The 25,550-nt window shown below is 42.7% G+C and overlaps 1 protein-coding gene across 2 annotated transcripts; it reads right to left on the bottom strand.

Moving 5' to 3' along the window:
- Window positions 1-8,222: 8,222 nt before the first annotated feature.
- On the bottom strand, window positions 8,223-20,890 carry LOC117586293 (homeotic protein deformed). Of its 2 annotated transcripts, XM_034276248.1 has the most exons (6): window positions 20,862-20,890; window positions 17,882-19,531; window positions 17,492-17,592; window positions 17,248-17,425; window positions 9,298-9,722; window positions 8,232-9,032 (listed from the first exon to the last, which is right to left on the bottom strand). In XM_034276248.1, the coding sequence occupies exons 2-6, from the start codon at window positions 18,684-18,686 to the stop codon at window positions 8,706-8,708; spliced, it is 1,836 nt and encodes a 611-aa protein (XP_034132139.1). In that variant the 5' UTR covers window positions 18,687-19,531; window positions 20,862-20,890; the 3' UTR covers window positions 8,232-8,705. The 2 variants fall into 2 exon arrangements, with proteins under 2 accessions (XP_034132140.1, XP_034132139.1); XM_034276249.1 differs by lacking the exons at window positions 17,248-17,425; window positions 17,492-17,592; window positions 17,882-19,531; window positions 20,862-20,890 and adding an exon at window positions 10,251-10,387 and having other exon boundaries at window positions 8,223-9,032.
- Between the last annotated feature and the right edge of the window lie 4,660 nt (window positions 20,891-25,550).

The following is a 25,550-nucleotide window of genomic DNA, read 5'->3' as shown; positions in this document are numbered from 1 at the left end:
GTTATGTTGTGATTTTTCTCTTCAGATTTTCCACGATTTTCTTCACACCTCTCGCTCGCCTGCTTTCCGAACCTCCCCTGGCCCCAGTACCAGGGAGTTTGGTTAAGTGAAGCGCAACTTTTATGTGGGCCTGAATTATTAATAAACGTTAAAAGGCATCGCCAATTGTCGAGGCAGCCATTGGACAGCTTCAGTCTTCGCCGTGGCAAGTTTTCACCTGTTTTCCAAGGTGGTTTCCCCCTAAGCTTTTCCTCCCATTTTCCGCTGTCTGCACTGTCATAGTTGAGTTGCTGTTTTATGTGCTTAGTAGTTGGGTAAGTCACCTGCGACAAGTTGCCCGAAAGCTTATTGCTTTACTTTTATTTTGCCTCCTTTTCCACTGAATGTTCTTCTTCGTCTTTTTCTTCTGTCTCAATCTTCTTCTTTACATTTTCACTTTGTCTGAGAAGTTTTCACAATCATTTGTCATCACATTTTATGAGAAAAATGACTTCAAAGCCTGGCCCAAAAAAAGATTTTCTTCCCTCGGCTCTTAATGTCAAAGTGCAACCATTAACACCACACAAAGAACATTTTTGTTGAGACATTAGGAAAGTTATGAGCGTTCTCAGTGGAAAATGGGGGATTTTATTTATATAGAGAGTTTGTGGATGAAGAATTGCTGGGAAGTTTCTTTGGGAAAATACATTTAAATAATGGGAGATAGTTGACTTTTCTAAATACGGGAAACTATTAAATGTTCAATCAATCGAAAGATAAAAAAAAGTCCATCGAACAAACAGTCCATAAAAATAGCACCAAATACAACTTAAATATCATATATTTCAAAAGGGGAAAACTGCATTTGGTTGAGATAAATGTGCCCCTAAAAACTAAGAAATAATTCTAAAAAGTCTCGAAATTTAATTCATGCGTTTTATGCACTTCTTTCATTATTATAAGAATAAAATGAATTTGAATGCCAAGCTATTGACAGTTTCCATTCGACTTGATTTAAAGTTTGAGTCTTCAACTGAAATCGACTTTGGAGGGGAGCCAACGGAGCACTGTCAGTGCTCCAAAGTGATATAAAAATGCCTCACGTCTCATCAAGGGGGGGAGATTGTACCGCCCCGTTCTGGGGGGTTGGTTTTATGGCAGCTGTTGTCCTTGGGGAGGTATGAGGAATGCCTGTGTCGAGGAGAGTCGGAAAGTTTGAGAAAAAGCAAATGAAAGAATGCGATTTATTTTCGCATTGACAATCGTTTGATTTTCGTTGCGTTTTTCCGTTTTTACGAGTGGACGGGGAGGTTCTAAGCGGATGGTTTTACCCCCCGCAGGGTTTTCTTCTAGTTTTCTCCACCCTCCAAAGTTCTTGTTGCTTTCTTTGCTTTGCGTTGGCAATTTCTTTGTCATTTGAAATCGTTGTTGTTTCGGGTGTTTTCCTGCGTTGTTTTACTCGATTTTGCCATGTCCTTTGTGTTGCTCGGTATTCCCGTGTCCCTCTTGTCCGCTACTGTAGTTTCTCCTCATATCCTCCAGTAGTGTGTCCGGCTGCCTCCATGTCCTTTGTTGTATTTGTGCTTTTGCCTGCCATGTGCTTTGTTTTTCCCGCATTCCCACATTTCCCACACTCCTTTCACTGCTAAAATTCCCACTCTCTTGTCGCCACTTTTCCACAGTTTCTGTTTGCTGCAGCTTTCAGCAGATTTTCGTATCGGTGTGCTGCCAACATGGCGAAAATGTGCGGGTGGGTGTGGGGGTTGGGATGCTATCACCGGAATGAGGGAACCCATTCAGAGAGCAGCTCGTAAAATGATTCGCACATATAATTGCTTTTGTTGTGCGGCACACTCCTCACGTTGTTCAGCTGCGGATCTATCGCTATCCATCTATCCAAACACTCCCCACCACCGACAGCCGTGCCATGGCTTGTCTCCCTTTTGCCATTTACCGTGGACGGACTCGCTGAAATCATTCGTCAGGATTTATGCGAATGAGGGACAGTTTTTGCCATTCGTTTGCAATGCCATGGAGGAACAACAATACGAGCACCATCCTGCCACAAGGAGGGAAGGAGGGAAGAGTCCTGCTGGGAGCAGCCAACATAAGCGATGAATGATGGTGTAACCATGGTGCCGTATCTTGGCGCTAAAGTATCTTTGAATCCGCATGCAACGAAGAGCAGAGTGCGCGCTCTACCAAACAATTGCTGAATATATTTTACGCGTTTAGTTTGGCATCTCGCTCGAGGAGAGTATAACTTTGAAGGTATATCCCCTCGCTCCCTCCATCCTCCATCCTCCATCCCTGTATCGGTGCTCTCTTTCTGCTGGGGATATTCCTTCCTCTTGCCTTTCTCTGTCTGTTAGTATATCCTTCATTGCTGTCTTCCTTTCCCATTCCTGTCTATTTTATTAATTCGTTTTATTTTCCTTCGCGTGACAAGTTGACATAAATGGACAAATTGAGCTTTTAAATTTGTGCCCGAGAATGGACCAGGAGCAGAACATGGAACCAGAGGACCAGACTACCAGGAACAGCAGCAGAGGAAGTGAAAGAAGAAGAGGAGTCTGATCTGTGGATGGAGAACTAGCAGAACCATGAGGAGCACTAGTGTCTGAATCATAGCACACGAGCAGTACCCAAAGAGCACCATGAGTACCCCCCAAACACAGGACAATATCCGCCATCGAATAAATACAAATTGTTTTGCGAATAAAATTGATTACTCCTGAAAGAGCAGGGGCAGATGCAGGGAGCTCTGTGGAAGCTGTGCAGCAATATTTATTGGATTAACATAAACTGAAATGCCAGAATTTATTGCACTTGCAACCAACTTTAGTTTGAATTTCAGTTTCATTTTCATTCATTTTCCATTTTCAGCTTTTCCCTGGCATTTCCCACAGCTGTGGCCACTGCTAATTATTTCGGGTCAGGTCGTTGTCCAATTTATGACCATTTAATCATGAACAAAACGAGAAATATTCGGAAACGCTGAAACTATTGCCATAAATCAATGCATTTTATTTACACTTGGAGCATTTTTGATTAAGATCGTTTAAAAATAAATAAATCATATGATTAGCAAAACAATAAATATCTTGAAGGGGTTTTTGGGCTGGAAAATAAAGAAGAGCTTTGCTGGGAATGTATATATATTTATATCTTTTGTGAGAGAGGCTCCAGCATGTGCGTATGTGTCTTGTACATCGTCGCTGATCTCCACCTTAATACCCGTCTGACCGGTAAGGACGAGAATGTCAGGCAACAGCACCAGAGATCCTCGTGCTGAGCAGGGATAACATTCTTGCCGCATTGGGATAGAGAAAAAACTTGATACTATTGTGTGATACCGCCTGCGACTCATCTGTATGGCCTCAATCGAGATCTCTGATGGTTTTATAGGAGTATTTCGACATATTTCCTAGGACAAGAAACAACTAACAACTGTACGACTGAGAAATAAACAAACAACTAATGGATTATTTAGAATTGTAAGGCTCCTGACCTGACCTTCGTAAGCTTGACAGTTTGCTAGTTTTTTTGATTAGTTAGCCATTAAGAATGTTGAAATTGTATATATATATATAACCTCAAGGAAACGAGGTAAGAAATATTTAATTCTTAAAATTGTATTAAGGAAATCTAATTCCACATGAACTCCTTATCTGCTACATAAATTTGACATTACGCGTTACATTGGGTTCAGGTCACGACTAAGATATTCAGCACCAATGTTGTCCCTTTTTATATTCAGCACGCGTAGCCCTCCCTTTCTTTAGTCAGTGCACGAACCATAGAGTGGAATACATTTGTGGAGGCTGAGTGGAACATATGCGGAACTCTGCTCGCTACTCCGCAATAGATGGCGCTTACGAAACGTAATTGAATTCATTGAGCAAGCAGATTTGCTGCATTTTCTATCTGCATTTGGAAACCTTTCAGTAACACCTGAGAGTTCGATTTATTTTCTTAATTTTATACATTAGATATTATTGTCTACAGTTCTATAGCATTCTCTACTAGAATAAATTGTAAAGTAAATCCTGTAAGAATATCATCGCAACCATCCGTGAACTCTTTTCCTGAAATGTTTCCCGAGAAAAGTAGCCCGGAGTGGCCAAACATTTTGGAACAGACCACAAAACAAACGAATCGAAAAAAAAAACATAAAACCAGGACCAGGACCAGGCCCAGGCCCTGAACCACTTCCCCGAACCAACTAAAAAAGCTACTCCAAATGCGTAACATTTGTCAAAAAAAAATGTCACCAAAAAGTGTGTGGAATGGGGGAACATCGTCTCTTCTTCCTTTATTTCTAATGCTACTTCAACTGCAAAAGAGACAGAGTAGACGGGGAAGGCAGGCGGCATGTCAACGAAATAATCAACAAAAGGACATAAAAAATCGTGGGGTCCAAACGAGCGGCAGAAATGACATTGACGGCTATGTGAACGGAATAAAATTTCATCAGAAATGCTGCTACTACTGTCAGACGAATTGCAAATGGTTGGAAATTGCTGCTACTTTCATCTGGGTTCTGTTTTTGGTGGAGAACTTTCACTGGCACTGCCACGAGGGTGGTGACGTCGAGGGTTGGAGGATGGTTGTGTGTATGTGTCTGCAAAGAGGGATGAGAGCACATCACACCACACCACACCACACCACACACATCATATATGGGGATTTACGGACCCTTCAGGCAATGCCTGCTGCCTGCCTGCCACATCAAGGAGCTGTCAGTCGGAAGAACAAAGCACTCAGTAGCGCCAGCATCAGGGCCCGGGCGGCCATGATGCTGATACATAAAATGGGGGATATCTCGGACTCAAGCAAGTTCCTTGCCCCAAAAAGGGAGACTCCGTGCCCCCAAAAATACCACCCAAAGTCGACTCAAAAGAGCTGAAAAGGTGTTGAAGGCCGTTCCACTTGCTGAAAATTGTAGAAAAAAACCGAAACTGTCTCCCTTGCAACAGAGTCGCACTCTCCCCCTCTCTCTCTTGGTCGAAATCGAATAAAAATTCGTAGGCGAAAAAACCAACGAAATGAAACGAACGAAAGGAAATGTCTGCAGTGTGCAGCTTGTGATTAATGATCGAATGTCAATTACCGCAGATACTTCGTACTCGCACTGCCGTATTGCTGCCTGCCCTGCCCTGCCACGGCGTTCGAAAGAGCTCGACCAAAGTGCCAAATGGTAGGGGTATTAGGACATATTCTATATAGAGATCCTGTGAATTTGTTTAGTGGTTTTAAGAAGACAAGGAGAACGTCTGAGATATTTTTAATATGTGCAATATGTCCTAGAGACTTACATTTGAAGGCAAACATTTTAGTTTAAAACTTCTTCGATTTCTACTTTCTAAACCTCTAAAATTTGTTTATATTTTGCCTCCTAGTCTTAGCATATTCTCTCTTATTCAAAGTTAGTTTTTAGGCAGCTCATTTCCTCTAACTCTTTGACTCTTCGCAGCGGTAGTTCTGTAATCCAGTCTCATCCTCTTTCATCCCGGATTATCCCAACAGAAGTCAAGGGACACGTCTCAACCCTTTTTGGCTGTGCCAACGTACTTTGTGCCGCTGCCGCTGCCGCTGCCGCTCCTGGAAAGGACGAGACAAAACAAAAACCATTAGCTGCGTCTACTGTTGCTAATTTCATTGGATCGGCAGAAATACCTTCTTTGCATATCGGAATAGCGCAACGCCCACCAAAAACGCCCACGCGCGACTTCAGGCGGCGGCACAAGTGAGGGAACGGAAAGGGGATTACAAGGGGCACTGAAAAAAGGATTTTCTATCGATAGACCATGCGAATAGAAGGTACCGGTGCCGTCCTGCTGTGAGGTTTGACTTCTTCTAATACGCCATTTGATGAATGCCGAACTGGGCATTTCCAAGGCTGCCAGCTACCGTTTTGTGCTGCATATCCTGCATGTTCTATGTCCTGGAATTCAGCTGAAACTGCCATCTAATTGTTGTTCACATTTGCCAATTAGTTGGCCATTTAATGGCCACTGTCAAAATAAACACTGAAATCAGAGCCAAACCAAAGCGAAACCTTTTCAAGTGGCATTAATTCTCATCAAGTTTTTGTTGTTATTGGAAACAAATTCCCCGTGTAGCAAGAGCAGACACACAAAAGAGATCGGGCATAAATCAATATAGTGCAGAGCCACAGCCAGAGCCAGAGCCAAGGCCAGAGCCGAGCAGAGCCACAATTATGTGCAACAATGCACCTCAAGTGTGGCCCTTGGCAGGAATCAATCAAGTCTCATCACTCAAGTCAAGTAACTTCAGGCGTTCGTACCCGTCCCCTTTCATTGTGTATACCCCTGCTCTTGCCTCTCTCTCTCTGTCCTTTTCGATTTAATTAATGCCTGGCCATTTATTAAATTGGCAGCTTAGTCTCTCCTGCCATGCCACATCTTGTGGCAGGGAGCCTGCGGTTGGTCGCACTCCTCCATTCTCCTCCTCTCCCTCCTCCTCCTTCTACTGCCTCCCTGTGCGTGCAACCGATCCAGGCCTAATTTGTAACCATTAACCCATGTATTATGTGTGGCCATGCGAGTGCCTCCTGCCTGGCCTGGACTGGCCTTGCCTTGCCTCCTTTTACCCCATGCGCTGGCTGGTCGCTTGGAGGATGGATGGTCAGACGAATGGCTGCGCTGAGTTTTGTCTATTAAAAATCATTTAGAACAAATACCCTACAGATTTTGTGGTTCATAGAAAGGTGTGAGCGTCATTTTCGAGGGTTTAATGGATTGATGGCAAGGAGTTCTAGGAAAGGGTTTAGGCTTTTCGGCTGAAGATCTAATCAAATTCTATTGATTTCTGTTGGGTTTGGTTTGATTTGTGGCCGTTTTCATGGCTAAATATTTATTGTTAAAGTATTTCTAATAGTTTCTAGCTTGTTTTTTGTCTACCATTTTAGTTAATTTATATCAAGGCTGAACAACTAAAACAACTTTCAAGAAAATTCCTTCAAACTGAGACCCAATCTGCGGTGGGTCTTCTCTTCACCCGCGGGCAAGTGACAACCGAAGCTACCGTTGGTCATAATTACGAATGATATTCCATAACTTGTAACCCATTCCCCCTCTCTCTGCTGTACTGCTATCCCTGTCAAAGTGTTAAAAATTATTTCCATAACACGTGCTCATGCTCTCGTAATCACTTTGAGCTGCTAATTTCAACAAGGGGCGAACTCAATGTCAACTTTTTCCCGTCTCGGTTGCAGTTCTCCACGTTCTCGTCTTCGTTTTTCAGGCTCTCTTCTTTCGTTCCGGTCTATAAGTAGGTCTTAATCCTTTTATCGCTTGGGGCGAGTGCGCGGAGCAGCAATTTCCAGTTCCAGTTCCAAGTTCGGACGCCAAAGGAGCAGAGCAGAGCAGTGCTGATCATTTCGCAATGATAAATTAAGCGCTAAGAGTGTTTCCATGTACCGGGCACGACAATCCACAGTGTCCAAGTCAGGGGGTAGATTGATTGTGTCCCAACCGAGAGGGTACCGATCCGATCCCCTCTGGAGGAGTCTCTCTCTCTCTCCCTCTCTCTGGTCATTGTCAACGAGGAGGAGTGCACGCTTGACTAACCACTCACAATTCGTAATAGGACATCGATTCAAGAGAAATGTGTGCAAAGACCAGTTCCCCTTCAGGATACTGCCCATTCGCTGTGCAATTTCTTGAGGAGAGATGATTTCTTGTTGAACATATTTCCAGAAGCCAACAGGTGCCAATGGGCTGTGATCAATCATTGAATGAATCGATTTTTAATTAAGAACTCTTGTTAGCATTTGGCGACGCTGCCTCACTGCTTCGTGCCTCCTTGCCACACAGCGCAGTGCTCCCCCAAAATGTTGATTGGCAACAAAGGCCTGTTGAATTCTTTAGCCCCGAGACCCCCGCGAAACACACACAGGCACACAAAAGGAGTTTTTGGATCCGAGCAGCGTTTGGGCCTTGGGCCGTGATGTTTAAATTTGTCCTAATTAGTTGACAATGAGCGATGGATGAATCAGCGGATTATCATCGAGCATATCTACTACTTGGGGTAATGTGTAGGCGGAATTCAGGAATAAATTCCAATTTGAAATTGTTTATAAAGCAAAGTAGAAGGAGTTCTGTGAAGGGGAATTACCTTTCGCTCTACTCTTTTTGTAGGCAAATTAAACCAAAATAAAACTGATCATTTCTCTTACATTTTCATTATATATCTTTCGTTTTATATCATTTATTTGTATCCATAAAATATACGTACGAACTTACATACATCTACACGACGCACAACAAATGCCACACTACATTTAATAATAATAATAATCATAATTATACATACTATTTTCAATCCTATGTACTAAATATATCGACTTATGACTATGACAAATCTTTCTAGGCTTTATACAAAAAACTCTCTCTTATACCTGATTCTTGGGGGATTTTTGGGGGCCTTAAGTACATATACAACATTTGTTTGTGGGGTGGTTGGGGGATTTTGGATTAAGTGGAGGTTCGATTGCCTAATGGTCGATGCTTAACTTTAGTCTAACTAACTATTTTTGTTCACTGTATATTCCGATTTGTCCTTGGCCTTGTTCAGAGTCCACAAGGTTTTCGTTTTTAGAAAAGAAAACAAACACAAAGATCTTACAAAGGAAGTGGGGGGGAATTGGGTTTCTTTTGGAAATTAACATTTAGCTAGAGGGCTACATAGTCCTGTTCTGTCTACAGTGCCGTCAGATCGTAGTCCTGTTTGATGTGTAACTGCAGATTGGTCATGAGATCGGATTGCTGCTGCTGCTGCTGAAGATGGCTTCCATGCAGACTCGTGTGTCCCATTTGATTGTTATTATTTGTATTATTATTGTTGAGGTTGCTATTGTTATTATTATTATTGTTATTGCTGTTGGTATTGTTATTACTGCTGTGATGCTGCTGCTGCTGAGATCCGACATAGCCATTCCCTGGTTCTGGGGCCGCTGGTATGTAGGGAGGATTGCCCAGCGAGGAGCTCACATCGCCAATGCTCTCCAAACTATCTGAACGGATGCACTGGAGTAGGGAGAGGGAGAAAGAGTAACGGTATAAGTATGGGTTCATAGAATGCTTGGGGAATTTATTTTGGGCTTTAATCTCAAGGAAATTCCATATGCTCAGGTTTAACTTCTATTACCAAAAGCAAAGTTCCTTCTGCTTTACGATCCTCCCATCAATTAATGATATTTCGATTTCCATTCCACGCATAAACCCAAAAGGAGTCTCTGCAGAGCCGCACTTAAAGTGCCTTTTCTGTTGACTTTCAACACAATCCACTCACCTCATTCATCACTGGAGTCTGCTGCTGCTGCTGTTGCTGCTGTTGGTTCTGCTGCGATTGTGGCAAGTTCTGTGGCTGTGGCTGCTGCTGCTGTTGCTGTTGCTGTTGCGCCTGCTTCTTGGCACTGGTTCGCTTGGAGGTCTTTTTGGCTACCGGTGTTGGATTGCCATTGGCATCGACCGTCTTCTTGCGCACATTCTTGGTGTTTGGCAGCTTGTTGTCCTTCTTCCACTTCATGCGACGATTCTGGAACCAGATCTTGATCTGACGCTCCGACAGCACCAGCGTATGGGCGATCTCGATGCGTCGCCGTCGCGTCAGGTAGCGATTGTAGTGGAACTCCTTCTCCAGTTCCAGGATCTGGTGTCGTGTGTAGGCGGTGCGTTGGCGTTTCGGTTCCATTCCCGGCTGATACGAGCCGTTCGCTAAAAACAGAAGAATATTTTCATAATTAATGGTTTTGGCAGAGCAAAATAATATTCAGGATTGGGTTTGGGCTTGCGACTGGGAAGGGGTGTGGCATCCACAATTAATACACTTCAAATTGAGTTTCTCAATAAATCTCTTAGATAACTTGACAACCCTTAAAAGAAGCCTCCGCCAAAAAGTTTTGCTTTCACCTTGGCAGCGCGAACTCCTTCGCTGAGGATGTGACTGTGGGAAGGGGGTTTTAGTTGGGAGGGATTGGGGGCTGGTGTGTGCCAGCGGGGACATGAAAGACCTCCTTGTGGCAGGATAATTAATCAAAATCAAATAGCGCGCCAGGGCTGCTTGTCCTTGTCTGTCCACCGAAGGTTGCCACATTTCGCGGCCACAGTTTAGTTTTCCAAGGGTTGCGGCCCTTAGCCCTTCCGCTTTTCCTACTAATTCTCCTTTCATTTTCCTTTTCCTCTTCCTCTTCCGTTTTCTTATTATTTTTTAATTTATATCGCCGCCAAATAAATGCCTCGCACCTGCCACCAAGAGACCCAAATGATGGACAGACATTTGGTGTCCATTGGATCAAAATTTATGTACACGCTCCATCAATTTCAATTTGCTGCCATCTCCAATGTTGATGTTTCCATCAGAGTTTTCACTTCTCTGCTGTGCAACTGTTTCATATCCTGTCCGTCGTTCATGCCATCCGCTTCTCCATTCGGTTTTTGTACATTTATAAACATTTCATTGCGTCTGTGACAGACAGCTTTCGATTTGATAGAAATATTTCAATCCCAGTCGAGGCCCAAAACTTAGATTAATGATATATTCTGTGCTGTGTCCAGCGCTCTTCGGTGTCCAGCTATCCGTTGACAGCTCTTCAGGGAGGTGTGGGTCTTGGTTTGGTTTGTCTTTGGTTGGGGCTTGGGTTTTGGGTGGTCCCATGAAGACAATGCTTGAACATGGGTCACTCGATTGGAAAAGGAAACACAACAGATGCGCCTAAGATCTGCTGACAAGTTTTTTATTCGCTTGTGGGTTTTGAAAGTTTTATTTTCCCTAGAAGTAGAGAAAATGAAGATTATATTGTAAACTTCAGGGGTGGACAGCCAGACAGCACTCTTGGATGGTCATTTGTCTTGGGGTTGGAGTTTCACTGAAGTTGTTTAAGCCATTGGTGGATGCTTTTGCTTGAGTTTTAAGGGAGTTTTCCATATGGAAATTCATATTTTTATATGGTTCCTTATATGTTCCCTCCAGAAGAAAGGGGTTTATGTTAATTCATTTAGAGAGTCTTGAGAGTCTATTTTCAAGTGAAAGTCGTTAGGGAGTTCAATTTCCTTTCCGTTAATGCATGTAACACCAGGTACAACATGAATCGAAGAAAAACACAACTCAACAAACTTTTGCGGCATGAAATGGAGAAAATTGTACCGAAAAACCAGTAGGAAACGAGTAAAAAGAAAGAAAAACTAAACCAAATCGAAGGGCAAAAACAACAGGCCTTATCAATTACAAAAGGGGAACACCTTTAGAGCAGGACAGACTCGTGTAGCTGGAAAGAGAGGCAAAAAAAAAAATCCAATGTCAGCTGCTGCTGCGTCAGAGGCCTATGACGCTGTCTGCGGCGTTGGCGTTGGCGTTGGTGGCATGCTGCGTTAATTCGTTTTTAATAAGTGCGTATCATTTCATTTCAACATTTCAACGAAAATGCCAGCTTCAAAGAAGGGGAAGAACTCAACGCAGGAGACGAGGAAGAGGGACGGAGCGTGGAATGTGGGAGAAGAGCAAAAAGCAACGTCATGGTCGTGGCCCAAAAGAGGAACCGAAAATGAGTGCCAATTGCATTTAAAACTGCCATAAGAATGGCAGCCAATTTATGAAAATGCCAAATCATACAAGGCCAAGGAAATCAAGATTGCACAAGAGTTCTTCGCGCACACCCGTGCCCCGTCAGCGGTTGCGGAACTGGAAGGCAGCGCTAAAGAGCTGCCAAATCTCAGAGAGAGAGAGACTGAGAAAAACAAGCTGCAAAATCTAGGAAATTGGCACTCTCTAGGGAATTCAGTGCCCCTGAACCTTTATCCATTAATTCCTCCTGAGTATTCCTCAGATATATTCCCAATTCTAACCTCCTGATTCATTCTGAAAACTGTTGTTGGCTGTCGGCATGTTTGTCCCATACAAAAAAAAATATTCATATGATTTATCATGCATTTGTGACTCTACAAATTCAGTCACAGACAGAGAGGGGGAAAAGTCTCACTGAGAGAGAGAAAGAGAGGGCTCTCCCCATACGCACACAAAAACTATGTCAGACATTATTTCATAATCTCTTTTGTCTGGCGGCCTCATTTGGTGGGCCCTAATCTCCCCAAAACCCAAACCCAATCCCCATTTTGAGGTGCGGTGGTGCCACCAGACAACTTCCGGGCTTCTCCTTTTGATTCGATACTCCCCAGCACTTCATTTATTTTACATTCGTTTGAATGATTAATTACTCAGATAAACTTAAAGCCAGAGAGTGTGTAAATATTTTGTGGTTAAAAAAGAAATTTGACTCGTGCCAGCGACAAAAAAAAAAACATAAAAAAAGATGCAGAGTTGAAATCAAGCAAAAATATTTAACATCTGTCATAATTCATTTGGACGGACATTCATCAGAAATCATTTATAGAAAACCAGTTACCAGACTGTACAAATAGTGGAGGAAATCGAGGGGGGAACTTTTCATGGTTTCACGTTGCAGTTTCAACAAATTGCTAGAAATTAATTTTAGGATCTGCACTAATGAATGCCGCATTGCGCATACGCCGCGTTATCCACTCCAGCTGGGCTTTGTTCCAAGTTTAAAACTTCGTTTATTTTTTTTCCCCCTTAAAGTATCTGTGTGTGAGCTCATGGCAACGAACAAGAAAAAAAAGGCAAGTCAACATTTCAACAACAGCGGGAGCTGCATCAGCAGCTTGTCAAGTGACTTGCAATTTGTGGCAGAGCAGGGCGAAATAATAAAAATAAACATGAGCTCATGCTACTTACACATGTACCCCATGCATGTGCCCCCCACCCCACAAGAGAACACCCAAACCCTCATGTACCCATACATCATACATATATATATCTACCATATATTCGTATATTTGTGGCTCCAAAGTAAAGTACCCGCAGCAGCACTTGAACTGGTTGCCGCCGCCACGCTGTGGGAGAATTGTTCTACGGCATGAATTTTTATGAATTTAAACGCAAAAATACTTTGGTGCTTGGATTTTACAAATGGCTTAAAGCCAAATGCACATTTAAATACAAAAATATATGCTAATTTATGCGACTTGAAGCAGTTGGCTGAGATTAAGGAGTAAATGAGTAAGTGATTCCAATTTAGGTTAAATCAATATGACAGAAACCATAAGGACAGACAAGAGATCAAAGTTGAGTAAATTGATGGAAAACCTTCAGAATTTCCAAGAGAAATATCACATAATTGAAATTCTATTGCCTTAAATATACATCTTTCCATCTTTGTATTTATTCCTGGCTAAACGCAGAGGAACCTTTAACGCAGAGGAAATCAAATTCGAAAAGATTTATATCCAACAAAGTATTTTAGAACAGTTCTATAGAAGAATCTGATTTCCCTTTATACTGCCGGAATTCCAAAATATGAAAATTGAAAATTCCCACAAAAAACCCCTCTAAAATCAAGTTTTCCTTTCCCAAATTGTACGTTTATTTCACTTTCGCCTTCTCATAGCCCAAGAGAGACACAACAATAAATGACCATCGAAAATGTTATTCAACTAAAAGCATAATCTAAAGCACTTGTTCCAAGACTCGGAATCGTTTTGTTTGTGGAAAATAGAATGGAATGGAGCTACAAATACATGCAGAAAGGCAGTAAGAAGCTCACGACTTTTAAGTCTTCGGACAAACAATGGAGAACAGACATGGAGCGACCTTGAAGATTCGTTTGCTTTCAACAAAAGAACACAAAGACACGCAGAAGCCTCTTCAAAAATTGTCTCTAGCCATGGTCTATGGCAAAATATATAAGTAAGGGAGTACGTACAATGGTCGAAGGCAGAGAGCAATAAATGTACGCTAATTAATGCCAATTTCGATAATTTGCAAACAAGTTGGCAGCGTGCGGAGTGCTTTAGAGAAGAGAACTTTTATTGGCTTAAATTGCCAAATCCAGATAGAGACGGGTATATGTTAAAAGAAAGAGAGAGAAGGTCCATTCACTTGCTGGAGGGGTGATCGCGGGATCGCTAATTATGCTTTGTGCAAGAACTCAGCGGAGATTCGGTCTCTGGGTCTGATGTCCAAGTCTGAGTCTGACCGAAGTCTGAGCCCCAGTCTCTGTGTCTGTGCCTCAGCTGTTCGTGCCTCATCTGTCATAAAAGGCGAACTTCTTAATTTTTACTGCGTCATTTTCATCATTGTCATGCCCTGAGCCTGCCTGGGCAGCCGCCGCCGGTAAACATTTTGCAAAAGGCGTAATATTTCAGTCGAGTTTTTACAGCATCTGTGTGTGCCTTCATGTATCTGTATCTGTATCTTTAGCTTGCACTTTTTTTTGTTTTTTTTTTGCCGTTCAGGCGGCTTTTCCGCAAGTCATCGGGTAACTGTGACTCTCAGCCTCAGCCTAAGTTTCAGACTCAGGTCGGTCTCCTCCTGCCCCGCATGGTGTGGAAACTTAATCGTGGACTTGCCATTGAAATTCAGTTACAAGGCTGTTCACGTTTCACAGTTTATTGAATGCTCCGCCGCCAGCAGCAGCCACAGCAGCAGGCACATCTGAGTATCAGAGTAGTACGAGTATCTCTTTCCCTCTGTAGGTATTGTATATCGCATAAACATGAAACTTGTACATGTTTTAGCCACCTCATCTCTTGGGCCTCTCTGTCGTGCATGAAATCAATACTTTCATCCAAGATTCCGAAGAGGTTCCCCACACATAGGAGATTAGCATGTGATACTTTGTCAGAAGAATGGGTTGAGGAATGGGAGTTTTATGGTAGCTTAAAGCAGCGGCTACTCTGAACTAAAATTTAAGAACTCTGCAGCCAAGTAAGATCGACTTTCCAACGAATTTCATATAATAACAAAGTCGAAATCTTTTTCTAGTATATAATTGCCTGAAAATCCTAAAGTTTAAACTAATTTTGTACACTTTTAAAAGTATTTAATTATATTTTTCGCCTTTTCCAGCTCAAATTTAAAGTTAATCACACCTTTCCAGCACTGATTTTTCCACACTTTAACATTTTCATTAGTATCTTAAAGCTATTTCCAGTCAAAAATTGTTGTAATAATCGCTAATTGCTAATTGCTAAAAATGTTCCATAAGATCAACGTATTTTCTTTTCCCCAATTAACTTTTCAAAGCCAAAATTGTAATATTTGGCACGTCTTTCAACACTTTTTATGATGAAGTCACTCTCTAGGAGTAGTTAAGTTCCTTTTAACAGTTAAAAGTTGCTTCCACTGCCATCACAAACCATTTCCCCAAATCAAATAAAGCCCCAAAGTCCCTTAACAACACTCCACACTTGTTGATACCTTTTCAACACTTGCCCACTGAAACTATTAAATAATCCACCATATTGCTCTCTAAATACCATTTCACACTTCTCTTTCGAACAAAACTTTGAACAAGTTTTGTGTTTTGCTGGGCCGTAGGGCAAAAAAGAAAAGGAAAGGAAAAAAATCGAATAATAAATTAAGCAAAAGACCACACGCCACTTCCCATAGTTTTTTTTGGGCCTCTACTAGTCGGGAGAGGCAAGTGTTAAGCGAGTGTAAGTCATTTGTAAAGGGAACAACATGACACCGCTGGGGTACGTACGGGAGTAAAGGTGGATGGAAGAAGGGGGGTTGGACACAGGTTTTGGGGCACATAACGAGACCAGAGACTCCACTGCGAGAGAGATGATGCACTGGCGATAATCAAGTTTCGTCTTGTTCTCGTAGTCGTGCGCTCATGATAAATGTCACAACATTAACATCAAATGACACGGACCATCCGTCACTCAGTCGGAGTCAAAGTCGAAGTCGTAGATGGAGATGGAGTCGGGTACGTCGTACGACGTACCTTGCGACTGTGTCAAACATGCCCCTGAGCGATCGTTTGTGCGTTCGTCTGTCCATCCGTCCGTCCGCCTATGTGTCTGATGGACTACTTTGATTTTTAATATTTTTTGATGCTTAGAGTCAATTCCCCAAGCGCCTCTCTGGAATGGCCTGATGAGGCGCGTCGGAGTGGCGTAAAACGAACATTATAATTACCCATTTGGGTCAAGGTTATGGCCAAACAGGAGTAATCCATTGCTCTGGGTTTGCTTTCGGGGTCTCTCTGTGCTAATTAAAAAGCAATCTATCAGGTCCGTGTGTGGAGACTCCTCGAGGGTCTCCGGGTAAATGCAGTCGACACCTACTTGATGCCCTAAGGCATCCCATTCCAACTCAACTCCAGTTCCATGCCATGCCATGCCAATGCCCATTCAGTTATATTAAAACAATAAGCGACGACAATCATCAGTTGGTAACCCACTCGACACTCCGACATATGGCTGAATGAATTCCTACGTTTTAGGCTGTGACAATTATGGGTCATTATCTGTGCCCCATCGCAGTGGACTGTGGCCCATTCAGTGTTGCCTTCTGGTGAATGGTTTTCGACACTGAAATGGAAACCTGTTCTCGTATCTGCATTCAGTATCATATGTATAGAGCATTATGGTGCTGTATGGTCAAAAAAGTTGTAAAGGCCGAGCTGGCGGTGTAACTCAAAGATTGTGTGAGCAAATGAGTATTCAATGAGTGGATGGACATGGTAATAAATATCTAGATCTGTTAGAGCATTTAAAGAGTCAGAAGAATTTTGAATTGTCTTTTAGAAGATGCAATATAATTTTATTGAGACAGAAATGACCAGAACTTTTTTTTTATTATATTAAATGGCCCGAGATGTATTTTAGCAAATAAACTGTCTGCAAAATAATCCTCAAAAATGAGTTCTCTCTCATTAAAATCAATTTAAACTCCTATATTCCTTGATCAATCCAATGATGTATCAATTGGCACTATAACGTCGAAGCATCCCAAGCGACTTCAAGTGTTTAAAGAACCTCTTGAAGAATTCCCTCAAAAGACATCCACTTGAACTGCAGTTTACAGTGAAAACTCACATAAAACATGAAGATATAGCACAATTCTATATAGGAGCAGTATGTACATATATACAGAAACATGTCACTTGGGTTGGGACACGGTTTTTAGAGCCTCGACATGAGGCGTGGCATTCTTGATTTTGATTAATGAGCTTTGGGAGTCGCAGTTTTCTTTCTTTGGTCTCTCTCTCTGTGTTTTCGCCAAAGAGTGAACATTACAGAGGGGCCTGTCAGTGGATCAAGTGGGTGTTGGCAGCTAAGTAATTTAATTAGCATACCCCGAAAAATGGGGGCACAATGTCTGGGGATTTTGTAGGACAGGAGAGAAGAGGAGTGGGAACGGAAACTTTCGACTTACCTACACCCGCAACATGGATCTTCTTCATCCAGGGATAGATGATCCGTTCGCCGTCGGTTGTCTCCGCCATCAGATCATCGTCGCTGTCTGAGTCCCCCAGATCGTCGTCGTTGTCATTGGAGAGAAGCTCATCAGGTGATCGATCCAGCATCAGACGATCCTCCTCCGACATATCATCCTGCATAAATCAAATGGGAATTCGCATTAACTATTTTTCGTAGGGTTTTTCTTTCGGTTTAATTACCACTTCGGATCCCATATCATCACAGCGCAATCTCATTCCCAGTTCTTGCAATTGTTGTCCGGCAGGTACAGCTTCTTCGATGCGTTTCTCTAGTTTTAAACCTGCATTGAGAGCAGATTATTATAAGGGAGTTACAAGGCGATGGCTATTAAACTTTTAGATGAAAATTTGTATTATGATTTAATCGATTCTTATGGAAGAATATATTGAGATCAATATGGCAGATGGCCAAGACTCTAAGATGGTTTCATTTTGCGTGGACTTAAAGGGCACAGTTCAGTTCTACCTCATGAAAACCTTTATTCCTCTCATATTTCTGCACCAATTCCACATCCAACTATTATCCACCTTAGAACCCTTATTTTTTTCATTTCCCTAGTGAAAACTCACCTAATTCCTGCAGACCCAGTGCCGTATTTGTGGGCGGCTCTGTGGAGGAGCATTGCAGCGGCAGATCCATCATCTGGGAGTGCGGCGAGTGTCCCTGGGAGTGAGTGCTGCCCACACTGCCGTTCGCTGGGCCATACCCTCCACCGTAACCTCCGTAGTATCCATTGGAGTTGGCGATGGCTGCTCCTCCAGAGCCGCTCCCACTGTTGGGGACATTCACCGACGGCCCGTAGCCGGCATTGGAAAGCGGCGCCGGCTCGGAGTGCACGGCTCCGGCGGAGATGAACTCGGGTGCATGATGGACGTAGTATCCGAGGCTCTGGTGGGGATGCGCGTGCGGATGCGTATGCGAGTGAGGATGCGGATGGTGACTGGCAGGCGGTGTGGCGGCGGCATAGTTGGTGCTGTAGCCACCGGCGGATGGCTGATGGACGCCGGACAACGCGCTATTGCTGTGGTGGTGCGAGTGCGGGTGGGTGTGCGAGTGCGTGTGGGGATTGTGGTGATGGGCCATATAGTCGCTGACCATATCCGCCGGATGCATGGCATGCGGGTGACCAGACATCCCCGCTGCACCACCTGTCACCCCACCAACCGAACCACCAACACCGAGTGCACCACCTCCGCCACCGCCGCCGACGGCACTGCTCATGTGACCCGTGGATGCGGTCATTGAATAGTGGCCGTTATAGTGATGATAGTCATCGGCCACGGGCGGAAATTTCGGATCCAGACCATTGCCCATGGACATGGGACTCTGGACGTGATGGGGGGCATGCGGATAACCCATGAGGAATGAGCTCATGCTGACGGATCAGCCTGGGAGCACCACCTGGTCTTTACTGCGTCTTCTCCTTTCGATTTCGGAGCACCACTTGGTCTTCTACCGGAGCACCACTGTATATATTCTAGGATTGTATTCTCCGATTTCTGCTGGAGGTTTCCTTGCTTTTCTGATAAAAACTTTTCAGTTTCCAACACTTTCACTCGGTTCGCACATATTCTTTCTCTTTTTTAGGAGTATTTCCCACACACTTTGCTTTCGATGCTTTCTTATATTTGCATTCTTTGGGTTATTTATGGGGTTATATGGAAGGGAGCTTTTTGGGAACACAACGCGAAGCTTCACGCGTAACCGGCGTTGGAAGAAACGGGGTAAACTAGAGAGACTTCAACGGAAAAAACTGACTCTGACTCACGAGTGCGATGCGAACACCGAAGAACCGTTCCATTCGAGCCGTGCTTTTGTTATGTTCGAGCACGCGAGCTCTCGGCGCAAGCGAACCTGTTTTCCGTCTCCGTTTTTCTTTCTTCTCTCCCTCACTCGCGCCCGCTCTCTCTCTCTTTCTAGCTCTCTCTGTCTGTCCGTCTGTTTACCGCCATTCCACTGCCAGACGAAACCCGATTTACTGGTTTAAGAGGCACCAAAGGCCGGCCCACTGTGCGCACAGACACTGTGGGCCTCTTGTGGAAGCCATGGCTGTGGTTCCTCTTCTTTTCACGCCATTTTCCACCACCAATTTGGATTACCTCTCTCATTCGCTCTTGTTGATAAGATAAAGAGAGGGTTGTATACGTCAGAGGGGGATGGCATGACTGTTGGTCCCACCCATTGAATGGAATGACAGTGTCGGAGTGGAATATTGAGCACTGTGAACGGCTACGAGAGAGTGTACAAGAATTAAATCTTGAATGTGGGTGATAATGTGTAATGTTAATTATCAGAAATATTCGAACCATGATAAATATTCGTACATATATAACTGAGGAAATATTAAGATATAAATGCATGAGAAATCTGTGCTAGTCTTTTCTACAAAATATAAACAAAATACAGTGGAATCTTTAAAACTTTAACAAATATCAAATAACCTGAAACTATTAATTGTGTGATATTAGAATACACTGAGGAACAACGGGGGCTTACATTAAATCTAAACACACCTTTCACACATTTCAACATTTTCATATATCTTCTATTTTTTACTAAAATTTTAAGACTAATTAATATATTAAGTTCATATATAATTAAATGTTGGCCCATACCATATCCCTTATGTAAGTAAGCCACACACCACTTTCTTGCCCGCCACTGTAACCCACCACTGTTCCTATTTATGCAGCATCGACTGTACTGCCACCGCGTGCACACATTTTTGGTTGTTTTGCCTGTGTGTTTGTGTGTGTGCGCCTTTGTGTTGGTGATTTGACAGTCATGGCGCATGCTCGAAAAGTGAATGCCAAGCACCGCCCACTTTCAGTAGGCTTTCATCGATCCCGCATAGAATCTGTGAGTGGCTCTGGACCAGACCATTTATTTTCCGCTCTCAGAACGTACTTTTCTTATGTACAGATGCGGCAGCAGCAGCAGAAGACTCTTGGCCAGCAATATCGATCAGGAAAGAGAGGAAAAAAGAGGTACTGCTCGTATATTGAAAGTTGATTTCTCTGACGGAATCTCGGCTACCGACTTGAGAGGAGTCCGAGAGAGGCTGGGGCTCTGACTTGCAATAATTTCAATTGAACATCGAACGAATATCACTTTGCCATTATGTTCTCTTATGTGATTATTGTTGTGGTGTGTCTGGGTGCTGTCCGATGGGTCCCGGAGGGGGTTTGTTATCATTACTACCGTGATTCCATTGTTGAGATGAGCATGACGTGCAGATATTCAAATGAAGCTAACAAAACATGGAAAATCGATAGAATGATTGTTGTATAATGCACAAAGCACACACACACACATACACGTACGATACAGAAGGTCGTACATTAAACGCTTTAATATGGTTTTTTGTAAATATTTAGACTTGCTCTACGACTTTCCACAGATCCATTAAATCATTAAATTCCCCCTTTAACTTTTTAAAAGAAAAACACTTTGACTCACACTTTTGCCATGTGTGACCGCGTCTGTGTCGCTGCCTAATTGCCGAATAATTGAACCACGATACGATAGCAACACCTCCATCCAATCTACTTACTCTCTCCCAATTGGGTCCACGTGCTATATACCACCTCCGCCATCAGAGTCCATGTCCATGTGTGTGTTTGTGTTGGTTTTTGTGCCAGGGTACTGCGAAGTTTGGTCGCTAATTAATCGACTTCCAACTGATTCGATTTTGATGGTCACCATCAAAACGTCATTAGGTCCCGCTAAGTGTATAAAACTTAAATATAGTTTGTGGTTCGTGCCCATTTGAATATACGACTATGAATGAATTTTTGTGGGTTTAGGTCTTCATTTTGTAGTAAAAAGTGTTCAAATTAATTAACTAGCCAACTGCATACTAATAGGGTAGACTTCTGTTAACTTAATAGTGTTGTTTGTTTTTAATTATGAATTGGATTTGGTTGCTGGGATTTGTATGCTATGATTAACATAACTTTTCTTAAATTAACTTTTCTTACTCTTCTCTAATCAAATAAAGGATACTTTAATTCAATTAAATTTGTGATAAAAGTTGGGATAGACTGGAAAAATAGGACAGCCTTCCTCAGACTTACTTTCTTATCTAAATACCTGAAATTCATTTATTTTTTTCCAATTCAAAACTAAGGAGTCTCGAAGTCACCCACAAACGTTACACAAAACAAAGCAAAATTATTTTAAAATTGCATTAAGAGCAGCTTTAGCTTTTGGTTATTCCCTATTTCACGTACTTTAAACTCCTTCTAGATGGAACTTTTTGGTCTGAGCGCATTAGTGGCTGCTACATTGAATTTACTCAACTCTGACAGAGCTGCTTAAGGTGAAAGGGAGTCCAATGTGGGAGCCAAAGAAACAAAACTCAAACGCAGACGCGGACGCGGAGGAAAAGAGAGTTCGCTGAGAGCTTTGCGTCAGTAGCATGGAAGGAAAAGGATGGTACACAAAGTAACTGTAAGAGGATTGTATGGGATGGCACAGTATTGTTGCAAGGGTTTTCTGTGTGTGTTTGTGTGTGTATGTGTCTTGCAGAGCATTTGAGTCCAAAATCCCAATTCAGATCCAGCAATCAGTTGCGACTGTCAGGCGGCGGCAAAAGGAAGTTCACTTGCTGCACGAGGCAACACAGAAAAGTTGATTAATGATGCCACCACCATCGCAACATCCACATCCACATTCAGCCACATTACGACCACCAATGCGAATATATATATACGGACTAATATACATACACCTATGTAATATACCACCCATATATGTTTTTTTGCTTTGTTTTCTGTTCTGTTTGGTTCTTTAAGCCAGCCATCAAAAGTTTTTGCTATAAACTTAAGAAACCCAAAAAGTGTGTGCGAGGTCCCATAATACGAGTTATTTTTATGCAAAATGGGTGGCCACCAAAGTCACTGATTAAACGACTAATCGGTGTAATTAAGGGTATACTAATAATAGTAGGGATTTCTAAAACAATTCCATGTTATGAAAGACTTATTTTCTCAGCTAAGAGCAAGCCTCAACTGAAATGCCTAGGATCCCATCTTCCTATTGCCCAATAAATGCCATTAAATCTAATTTCCATAATAAATATAAACCCAATTCCTCCTCTCAACCCACATTTATGTACAACTCCCCACAAGACAGCCTTCAGTTAGAGAATGGCATTCCAATCAATCTGGTATGGAAATTGTGTTAACGACATGTTGACAAGTCGATGGAGTAGAGTAGGCCTAAACCAGAGATGAACTCTGGCAAGGGGGAATGGGTATCACATCACAGGATGTTGATTAGCTGGAGAGACCTCCAGCGAAATACTGGAGGAGCCTTCTCTTCAGCTTCCAGCGAAAACAACAGGACAATGAAGGCTCTCCGAGGAATCGCTTGGCAAATGATTGATTGAGTGATTAATGATTGACTGACTGGAGCCCCCTGTGTGTGTGTGTGTGTGTGTCTCTGGGAGCTTAAGAAATTAAAGCTTCCACCCGATTTGACTTTTATAGGTATTCAAGTCAAATTTACAAGACGAATCGAAAGTTTTGCATCGAGTCTAGAGCCCAAGAGACATCTCCAGTTGGAGACCTGAACAATTAAATGTGGTTCAAATATTTTGTTGGCCATTTATCAACTGTCTCAACTGTTTGGCTGTCATATTATGACCAAAAATGGGACCTAGATGAGCTCCAGCCACAGCGGAGATGAATGTTTAACGAAATTTACACTGCGGCTTTTTAAAATAATTACACGAATCACTTAAATGAGTCGAAGTCGAACGCTTTGGGGCACAAATATCGAGCTAAAACCGGAGACTGGGATCTGGACAGGCACCCATTATCCATGACAGATTATCTCTGATTGATTTTATGTTCACTGCACAAGACCATAATGGAGTGGAGGGAGCCTCGGACTCTGAGAGACCGCTGCATATGGACCATCCACCATCTACCAGGCAAGGGCTCGAGGCCAAAAGATCGCCTCTTCTGCCGCCAATTGGTTAAAAAAGATGAAACCGTAATTGCCTCGCATTAGCTCCAAAAACTTAAGAAATCTTCAACAAATTATGTTTAATGATGGTGGCAGTTTAAAACCCCCCTATTTTTCATAGAGTTCTTGGAGTTTTCTCAAGACCCAACAGAAAGTCCAGAAAGTAGGCAGAGAGAGAAAGAGAGATCTTATGTTTCCAAGGAGCTGTACAAATTTTGGTTTAAAGTTTCATTAAAATCTTTTCATTTAATTGAAAATTTGTCATTCCCGAGTTTATAATTAGTTAAGACATCAGATGAATACTTACCAGAGAATAATTATTCATTAGAATCTCTCCATTTCCTAAAGATCATGATAATTATGGATCATTTTGCAAATGACTGCAATAAATTCATAAATTAATTCAAAGTTGAAACTCATCTAATGATGGCTTAGATCAAGGAATTCAATGGAAGTTCTTGACTACGGAATGTTTGACATTTCAAGAGTTACTTCAAAGAATCTACCCATGTATTTTAGAGAATATTTAAGACAAACTTGCCTTTGATTTAACCGCCCTAAAACCACTTTGATTGACCTAAATTCTTCCCAAGAGGAAGTCAAAAATCTTGTCTTGGTGAAAATAGTTACAAAACTTTCTTTAAATATTTTTCACACCAAGCCCAAGATATACCCTCATTCCGAAGCCCAGCTTGAGTGTAAAATGCTACAAAAAGGCCCCCCGAAATACAAAAGGCTAGAGCGCTTATCCATCAAAGAAAGTTTTTCTTTTGGTTAGTCCAAGCCGAAAACCTTTAATTTAGTGAAACTTTTTGAAGACCGCCGATGCCGATGCCGGTGCCGCTGTCGATGCCGATGCCGATGGATGGGCCTCGAAAAGCTTGACTCAAATTTCCAATTACGTCTGTGTCAATCATAATTAGTAACAACGGCGATTTTTCATTAAAGGGCTACGCAAGAAAAATACTGAGCAGCAGCCATAGAGACTGGAATCCCAGTTTCTCACACATTCAGCTGGCGTGTATCGGGAGCAGCTACAACATGTCCAGAGGAGATCCAGAGGAAATCCAGAGGTGGCCCAGATGGGAGGAGCATAAACATGGCTAAAAGCGAGGCTCAGTTTTGTTGTAACATGTAATTTGGTAAGGGCCGACTGGCTGGCTGGCTAGCTGGCTGGCTGGCGGTCTGTTATGAATGTGACTAATTAAATTTAAAGATATCCCAGAGATTATCAATCTTTGAAGCGCATCGAAGAGGAGGAGATGGAAGATGGGGATAGGGATAGGGATGCGGGGCAGGCAGAAAAAAACGAAACAACAAAAATTTCACAAGATACAACACAAGAAACAACAACCATCAGCACCCAAAGAGCACATTTGTTTCATGATTGAAATAATGATTAATGAACGCACCGCCAAAATTCAATTCGAATTTACTATGTATAGCCCGGGAGGGACTCGAATGCGATTGGAAACCTGGGTACTAGGCACTGGGTACCAGAGACCGGAGTCCAGAGACCAGACGGGACGCCGACTGTGTTCCATGCGTGAAATCCCAACCAGCCAGTGGGACAGAGGAGGCCATACAGAGACTGAAACTGAAAAGAGACGGTTAGAGCCGCCACGAAAGTGCATGTGGGGCTCCCATGCTGGTCAACGAAAATACAACACACAACTGCAGCAAGCAGCAGTCACAGTCCTGGCCAAAACCATCAATTACAGCGCTGTTTCTTTTTGTGTTTATCTGTTCTCTTTTTTTTGTTTCCTCCACAGAGAGAGACACACTCTCAGTCAGTCGTTGGTGTCGTTCCTTTTTGAGAGGGAGAGAGAACGTTTTCATTTTACTGAAATCGTCCAAATGGCTTTGTTAACAGCTTTTGTGCAGTGGCTTGGTTAATAAATGTTTATTTAATTGACTGCATATGTTCACGACTTGCTAGGGGCTCACCTACAACACTCGCACCCAGCCCTGCCTCTGCCCCTTCAATACTGCACCTAGAGCTCCAATCAACCTGAGGCTTAGCTCAGCATTCATAATTATCATTCGGCTTCTCATCTGGCTCGCCGCAATTGAGCAATTCATTTGGCTTGTCATAACGATAAGTACTTTGGGTGTAATGCTCAGATTAGAGACACAATCGCAGTTCGCAAACTGCACTTTTCCTGCGAAACGCTTTAATTAATGAACAATGCCTAATTGTCTGATGCCCAAGTTGCAGTTTTTCAACTCACTTTTCTTACCAAGTCACGAAACGAAGGCTTGAAC

This window comes from Drosophila guanche, unplaced genomic scaffold, assembly GCF_900245975.1.
Source record: "Drosophila guanche unplaced genomic scaffold, DGUA_6, whole genome shotgun sequence".
Lineage (NCBI taxonomy): Eukaryota > Metazoa > Arthropoda > Insecta > Diptera > Drosophilidae > Drosophila > Drosophila guanche.
This window is presented reverse-complemented; position numbering and strand designations above follow the sequence as displayed.

Excerpts from the sequence above, each read along its gene's own strand:
- LOC117586293 (XM_034276248.1), bottom strand. The coding sequence starts at position 18,686 with ATGAGCTCATTCCTCATGGGTTATCCGCATGCCCCCCATCACGTCCAG. Across the intron at positions 17,593-17,881 it reads ACTGGGTCTGCAGGAATTAG|GTTTAAAACTAGAGAAACGC; the intron begins GTGAGTTTTCAC and ends CTCTCAATGCAG. Across the intron at positions 17,426-17,491 it reads ATGATATGGGATCCGAAGTG|GATGATATGTCGGAGGAGGA; the intron begins GTAATTAAACCG and ends TGATTTATGCAG.